The following is an 8,293-nucleotide window of genomic DNA, read 5'->3' on the forward strand; positions in this document are numbered from 1 at the left end:
AGTGTGTTCCTCAGACCAACGTGTCAGCTAGCTGAGACATTTTCAACCATGCCCCCACGACTTCCCCTTGCAAAGTTTTAGCTATTTTTTGCTGTGTATTTTACTAATGTGCCCAAACCTGAGACACTAAAACAGCAGATAAATGAGATTTGGTTTTGTCACACATGCTGAGTGGGCCTACGGGGTTGCCTTTGTTTCTCAGTGGGCCATTAATCTTTTGTTTCTTAGTGTACTATTCTCTCAATAGTTTATCCAGGTGCATGCTCTCCTCCCTTGCTGTAATCCAGGCAAACCATCTGACTTTGATTGCAGATTGGGTAGATTTCTTCATAAACAGTACAGGTGGTTATAGGATAAAGGGCCTGGGAGCTTTCAGTCAGCAGGCCTCCACTGCAAAACTCAGCCTGGAGACTTTGCCACAGATAAAACGGGTGCCAGTGAGTTATCAGACAGGGGCCCAACGCTGACGAACTGGCTAACCGGGACAGAAAGCAACACGAGAGACTGAAAGAAGGTGCAAAGATTTGACCTTCACAGCTTGCTCACTGTGCAGAAAGCACAGCCATTTGGAAACAAGTGAATGTTGGTATCTTACTGCATAGAAAAGGAGGAAACATGAAATAGTGTAAAATGTGAAAACAAATGTGGTAAACAAAACCACACTAGAAAAGATACTGTAACTCACATGGAAACCAAACAGTGCTGTGACACCTGAAAGGCAGGGAGGTAAAATAGTAATGCGTATTCACAGTGTAGGAAACTAAAATAAAGAGCAAGAAAAGGAGGCGGCATGGGGTCCAAATCACCCCAAGTCATGGTGGTAGTGGGAAATTCCTAAATTGAAAAAAAACCCAACAACTATACTTATCTAAAACAGGAGGGAAAAGCTGTACGGAAGAATGGTATTTTTATATTTTATTTATTGGTTATGTTCAATAGCCTAACAAAAACGGTCTTACTCACTAAAAATTATGGCTGCACTATGCAAAAGCTACTTGCTTTATACCCCCCAAAGGTAATTTTCAGGGTATTTAGGCTGTGCAGAGCACAGCAACAAGGTATCTTTATTATACAATTTAAAGCATATATTAGAAGCAATGGGAAGAATATAGTTTTATAGTTGTAAAGCTGATGTAAAAGTTGTATTTAAGCTCAAACACAATGGAAGGCATAGAATCAGGACCCCATGATCAGAGACGGCTACAGGCACCATTTACTTTCCATTCACTCCAACGTGGCTCTGAGCATTTAGCACTCCAACAGGTTAAAATCACCACAGCAGCATCCATGCACCTTCTCATAAATTATCCATGCTAATTTAATGTGTAAACCCCAAACCACTACTGCCATTTTTACCCTGAAAAGGAAAATAAGCAAAAGATCACAGCCTGATCACAGCTGACGCTGTAACAGCTGCATAGAAATTTTCCAAGCAGATGGGTTACCTGATGCTATCCATGATGATAGAGGTAATAACACAAACCTAAAGCATTGTGTCATACAAAAGCTAGTAGTGGATCTGACAGTATTGGTGATCAGGCTGAGGACTTGTGGGAAAAAAGTGCAGATCAGATTCACTGGTAAAGTAAGATACACAATTTGAAATTCAACAAAAGCAATGAGTACTGATGCTGTACTTACAAGACCCAAATTCTGTAAAGGCTACACATATAGAGAAGCATTATTCAAGGAAGTAAATGATGTGTAAAAAGAACATATATCACCTGATGGAAAAGATTGCTTTTCTTAGCTGACTGTGAAATACAAGTGGTTTAAGTGCAGCAGTTGAACAAAGTAATTTCTTCTTAGTGATTGAATAATAAATTAAGTGCTACATGTTCAGTTACTGTACTTAAGAGTTGACAGTTGATAAATTTCTTTATTCAATTCCTTTTGCTTTCAATTCCAATCGAACGCGGTGCAGATAATCAGGATCAGGATAACCAAAGCTAGGAGAAGAAAAAAGAATACTTCTGCAATGAAGCACTTCACAGTTCTACAGAACCTTCTCATCAAAATCTCTTAGAACACTTTACAAATTTTATGCATTTCCTTTTACTCTACAAAGAAAACAGATCCTATTTTGCAGATTAGAGAGGTGGTACAACTGTAAAGCTAAAAATTTAAAAAAAGGTGCTGCTGAATTTGGTTGACCAAACTGACACCAAGAACTTGATTTTCGAAGCTGCCTGCTTTTGAAAATGAAAAAATAAAAATTTGAAAATGATAGGGCAGTTGGGCATGCATCTTTGTAAAAATCAGAGCCAAAGTGTATCCAAGTGGGCATCCAAAACACAAATATAATGACACCTCTGGATTTTAAGTAGTGCATCACCAAAAGTAGGTATGAAGCAAGTGATAACCAGGGAGAACAGCTGGGCAGAGGAAGTGATAAAGTAAAACTAATACTTTCAGTTCTTTTATGATCCTAGCCCAAGAAGGGGTATCTAGACATAAACCTTGAGAGCTTGCAAGAAGACATCTGCCCCTGAGAGGCTGAAACAAGCTTGAATGGATTGTTCCAAGCCTTCCTCTTGTCTCTGTAAGACTTTTCCAAGGAGCCAAACAATTTACTGGTATTATCTGTAGTTAATCATATCTTTCAGAATGGCCAGTGGTGTGTGCATTAAGGGGTGGAATGTAGTGATGCTGACCAGAAGGCTGTTACACATTGAGGAATTAGTGATCCACAGTTCACTGGGACAGGCCCAGGCCTGTACCATGCTGTGCTGTGCTGGATGTGCAGTGTGGCCTTCAGGGCTGTGTTGTGCTGGGCACTTCCCATGGCTGCGTGACAGACTCGGGCAGCTCCCACTTGGTACTGGTGATTACACCATCTGTGCATCCTTGCCTTTATCTAGAAGTGCAGCAAGTCCTCAAGAAATACTGAACAGAGATTGTCTTCTACTAAGAAAATCCTGTAATAGCTCAAACGACCAAAATGAGGTAACCCCTACTATGTATGGTGTTGGCATGGCATCCTCTGCTCTGATCAGAGGCCCCCTGAATGCTGCACAACTCAGGGTTCATAGCATCTAAAAGAACAGAATCATATCTATACTACAATCTCTTCTTGCTGTTAGCCCTTATACGTAGAATTTGAAATCACGTTTTACAGAGTCTGAGTACTATCTTTACTGGGGTCATAACACACCAGCACCTCCTGGTGCAGTACAACAGGTAACAGAAGTGGCCAGGATCAGGAATTCAACCTTAGGTGCTATCAAGAGCTTGCTGTCCTGTCCTGTACTATAAGTAGTCTCTAACCAGAGCAGTTGTTAACTGAGTAGGTGCTTTACACAGTTCACTGGTGAATGAGTAGCCTGAAGGGCAACAGAAGACTGAGCTCATCCTGTTCAGCTGTTTGGATGTCCAACTTGGTGAGGTGACTCAAGTTGGGATCCATAGCGCATTCCGCAATCACTTTGTCAATGACAAAATCTGAAAGTTCTAATGTGGAAAATATTGAGGGTAGCCTTCCTGACTCATCTAATAAATAAAATTACATGAAGAGCAATAAAATTACATGAAGAGAAGACTACTTACTTGGTAGGTCCTCCCACCATGGAAGTTTTGTGGTGAATATCGTTCCATGTGATAACACCTGTTGCACCAGTAGTACGTGACTCCCCCACTGTGAAAATCAATTTTTGGTTAAAGGCTTTTCCGAGGAGCTGCAGAATTTCTCGCCCTTCTTTATTGTCAGGTAAATAGGCTTTTCGAAAAGTTGAAAAATAAGGTTTCCCTGGGTTTGGATGGTTGCTCTGTTTTGTAAAAAACAAAAAAACAAAAAACCCATTGTATATCATAAATGCTTTGAAAGTGTGAAAATGACACATCCCAGCTTTTGCAACACTTTTTATCCCGTCTTTGATTCAGGAGGACATAGCATGACTGATGACTGATTTTGAGGAGTTTTCTCACTAGGTAGTTTCTTTCATAGAAGTTTCATTCACATTTTCTTGTCATCACTCATGTATCCATTGTTATTTTTAAATTTGTTTTCTCATCTTCGCTCTCTGAAATGCATGTCACCCCACCCCTGACTTTTTCATTCATCCCATTTTTAGTCTTAGTCGTGACTCTAAGCACACAACATAAGCTGATATCTCACCTGAAAAGCTCACAAGCAAGCCCAGTATTCATTTTGGTCCACTGGTGTCCACAGCTAAGAGAATTCCTCAGAAAATCCTCACTATACTCACAAAATGTTTAAATCATATTACTCCATAGATTTCAGTTCAGTTATCCCAAATGTGCAAACTACAGACAGGTAACTCTGTCCTGCTGCAAATACAACGGCTACTATTTAACTTTTTAATTCCTACTGCATTACTTAATTGCACCCAAAAATACTGAATTAAATACTTGCAGGTTTGTACAGAATAAAGAAATGTCTCTCCTGGATGAGCATTAAAATGAACGGAAAATAGTTAATTTTATGTTTAATATTGGTTTTGTTGTGGGAAAAATCTCTTTTATGAATCTTTAAATATACTTACAGTTTGAATACCACTGTGCATATGATATGTAATCTCAATAGTACCGCAACTGGGATAACCAGGGAGAGCTGAAGACAGAATTCTACTTGACATTTTCCCCTCTGGTTGGTCTCCTTTCATGACTCCGTAGAAAGTACTGCAAATAGGACAAGCTTGCTTGTAAGTCATGGCCTGGTCAATGCAACTTTTGCAAAACACATGTTTGCACTTTGTCAGTGTTTCTTTGTTACTAATTATCTCCATGCAAATTGGACATGTATCTTCGTTATTTTCTTCTGTCTTTGCCTTAGCCTGTCCTTCAGAAGAAAGATTATTCTTTTGCCTGCCATTGTATTTCTTCTTAGATGCTCCTGTAGGTTCTTGATAGCTGAGATCAGAGGTCAGTGGTGTCCTATTTTTAGTTTGTTGTGAGTCTTCAATGATGAGAAAGTTCATAATGTACTTTTCAGCATCAGAAAGATGGTTTGGTAAGCCAATTAACATGAATTTGTCTTCCTTCTTCTGAAGCTTTACATGCAGATTTTCCAATTGTTTTCCAGTAAGTAACATATTTAATCTTTTCTTCTGACCTTCTGAAAGCTTCAAGCTGATGATTTTTTCCCTTAACATTGCAGAGGCGCTCTGAAATGCATTGATGAAACATTCGGTAGCATGTGAAGACATATCAAAAGTTTTGATCCTGGGCCTAAATATTATCAGCATCTTCTGGTCACATGAAATGTTTTTCTTTTCAATTGTGCTATCAAATTTGTCTTTAATGCCTTCAATTTCTTTGCTTAATATTGTCTCCAACAACTTAAACACAGAAGCATCAACTTCAATTCCATTCCTGTATTTGTACAGTTCAGATGACATTTTCATATTCTTTCCAGCTTGGCTGTTCTCACCTTCGTCTGCTAGAAATTTTTTGGCAGCCAAAATCTCACTCGCTGGACCACGAAGTAGCAACTGATTCCCTTCCTCTTTGGCAAGAAGATTATTAAACTTGGCATTTAATTTCGTTATTGTCTCACTTAATGTGTAACTGTTTGTGACAGGAAGTTCTTCCTGTCTCAGATTTTCCACACTTTTCTGAAAAGTTCTGATAAAAAAATCTTTAGCTTTTTGTATTGGTGCAGGACTTCTATCAGAAGTGAAGCCTACTGATGTGTTTCCATTGTAACAATCTTTGCTTCTTATACGCACTCCAAAATGCTCACGTAGTACTTTGATTTGCTCTTTGCAGGTATGACTGAAATATTCATACAGAGCTGATGGAACTGTAAACTCATTCAGTTCTTCAGTATTCAGACCATTTTCGTCTTTCAAACCATTCTTACTTTCAGAATGTGAAAAATCACAGTTCAGGTCATTGCCTGCAAGAATATCCTTAAAGTAGCAATAAGCTTTCTCAATGTCTGCAAAATCTCCTGTCAATTTCTCAGATCCATCAATATCAGGATTTCCTTCTCTCTTTAAATTTGGACATATAATGGTAATTCTCTTCCTTTGCTGTTCAGTGAACATACTGGTATTCAAAGTCGCAGATACTGTAAGAAATATCTAAAAAGACAAGGAGAAATCAGTATTTATTTTTTCTAAGATTGTCTGCTTGCTGCTTCTATATTTTCAGTATGGAAAAGCTCTGGTACATCTCTGTGGGGGTAGGTTACCATAGACACATTTGCACATAGCGTTTCTTTTTTGTCATGTATACTGACATTACACATATGTAAGTAAAGCAACTTGCTTCTAAGTCGGCAGCAAAAGTGGAACTTGTTAATGTCATCAGCATTGCAGGAACAAAGACAATAACTTTGCTACTTAGTTTGAGACTGTGACCCTCTGCTCCTGACCGCCAGTAATACGCTTAGCGTTAACTAATGCCATTTAATAAGGCAAACAGTCATTCCCTGTAACTGAGCTGGTCATGTATTAGTCCTTTTCCCTCTCATTATCGGGCCCTGAAGGTCCTGTGCATCAAGTAAATGAAGCAAACAGATTTTTTCTTCCTCTCCCTATTATCCTCAAGGTTCCTGGGCACCAGGCCAACTACTCCCCTCCTTACTGGCCTTGAAGCTAAACAGCATTGCAGAACACTGTCTACAAAATCAAGCAGCTACAAGTCCCAGGTGGGAACCTCGATCACAGCTGCTCCTGGACAGTGAGACCCATGATCCCCCAGTGGCTAGGGATACCCCACCATTCTCTGCTTTCTCTGAGGACTGAGCGGGGGTGGGGGGGGGGGTTATGTGGTTTTTCAAGTCTAGATAATTTACATCGATACAGCAAGCCAAGTACTAAGATTTGACATGATCTGCAGAAGTGATTAGAAACCACAAGCTAAGATTTGCTATAAAATTCAGTGCTATGCTATTTATAAAATTGTCCTACACCGATTCTGCTTGTAGAAATCCTGTGCTATTCTGATCATTAATTCTATGCTATGTTAATCACAGAATCCTGTTAAAAAAATAAAGCTTTAAGTGTAACTATAACTTAGGGGCATCATCATTCACCAAGAATCCCCAAAAGAACCTGCCTGTCCCCTTAGTGTCAAGTGACAGAGCTTCAAGATGTTTTAACAGCACATTTAATATCGCATTGTTCTTTAATTGTATTAGACTGCTAGTTTTCTCTTACTCTCTTTCTTTAAAAAAGAGTCTTTAAAAAAAAGTCATGCTTTAGTAACTCAGGATTAAGGCAGAAAATGGGATTCTGAAAGATAGTAACAAACGTTCACATCCCTACTTTGCACAGACAGAAGGATAGAGAAATTTGCAGTATACTGATACAGATGGAGGTAACCACTATGTTAGCACATGCTAAACCTCAAAAGCTACATCTGTGCTACTACGCAAAATAGGGTAAACCCTCTGGGGCAGATACCAGTGTCTCCGTACAGTCATATCCACATCATGTAATGCGTAGCCTGGCCTTACCCCATGTCCCTAACACACAGTCACTCTTTTCTGAGTAACTAGTTCAAAGTGTCTGAAACAGTGTTTGCTGTGCTACACCCCATCAGAGCAGACATTTTTAACACTGAGGTAAAGGATGAAAGTAATTAGGGCTGTTGGAAGGTGCAAAATGTGCTGAAATAGTGTTAGAGATCTGTGTTGCAGGGAGGGATCCAAATTTTACACAATTCTTCCACCTTTTGGAAGCAGTCCTTCGTGCATGCTACCCCTGAAACCTGCCAGGGTGCTGCTTTGAGGAATAGTGGTTGGCACATGCCAAAGCCATGCTGGAGAACACGCTGCCTGTTAGCATGTATGGATGTCCTGTGGTCCAGCATTCCAAAGTCATTCCTTGCCCCCATTTTATTGACTAAGATAATGTAACTGACATTGAACATTCTGTAACATGAATGAACACACTTGGCACGAAATATTGAAGTGCAACATAAAGCAACACAAAGGACTTGTGAAACTACAAGCAGTCATGGCACTGGTTGTTACTGTTCTTCCTGGTGTACCTTTTTGGTAATGACTTCTCTTGCAGTGCCTCCGCGGCCTTTGTCTGCCTGCTGCTCCTGCTGAGGAGGTGGGGAAGAGCTGGAGGGGCTGGGGCAGCTAGGGAATGCCTGCTTTGTAAACCGGCTCTTGCTCAGGTCCTCTTCTCCCGGCTGGATGACTATCTTCAGGCGTCTGGCACCGATTTCCACGGCGTGATCCGCGCGAGATTCCACATTCTTCTTATCTGCAGTAATTTGGGGACAGACAGATAAGGCTGATAAAGCTATCTGAAATCTTGACGGCTACAAAGGGCTGTCCCAGAGACCACCTGCCCCTTGCCCACCCAGTGGTGCA

General features: G+C 40.2%; 1 protein-coding gene across 1 annotated transcript; it reads right to left on the reverse strand.

Annotated features, from left to right (window-relative positions):
* Window positions 1-1,879: 1,879 nt before the first annotated feature.
* Window positions 1,880-8,183, reverse strand: LOC104409770 (E3 ubiquitin-protein ligase DTX3L-like; the record flags this gene model as incomplete). The annotated part of the gene is made up of 4 exons (XM_010019735.1): window positions 1,880-1,949; window positions 3,547-3,764; window positions 4,503-6,044; window positions 7,960-8,183. Coding segments are annotated over 4 exons (2,054 nt in total), but the record flags the coding sequence as incomplete, so codon positions are not given.
* Between the last annotated feature and the right edge of the window lie 110 nt (window positions 8,184-8,293).

The sequence above is a fragment of the Nestor notabilis genome, unplaced genomic scaffold, assembly GCF_000696875.1.
Source record: "Nestor notabilis isolate BGI_N333 unplaced genomic scaffold, ASM69687v1 scaffold31598, whole genome shotgun sequence".
Classification (NCBI taxonomy): Eukaryota; Metazoa; Chordata; class Aves; order Psittaciformes; family Psittacidae; genus Nestor; species Nestor notabilis.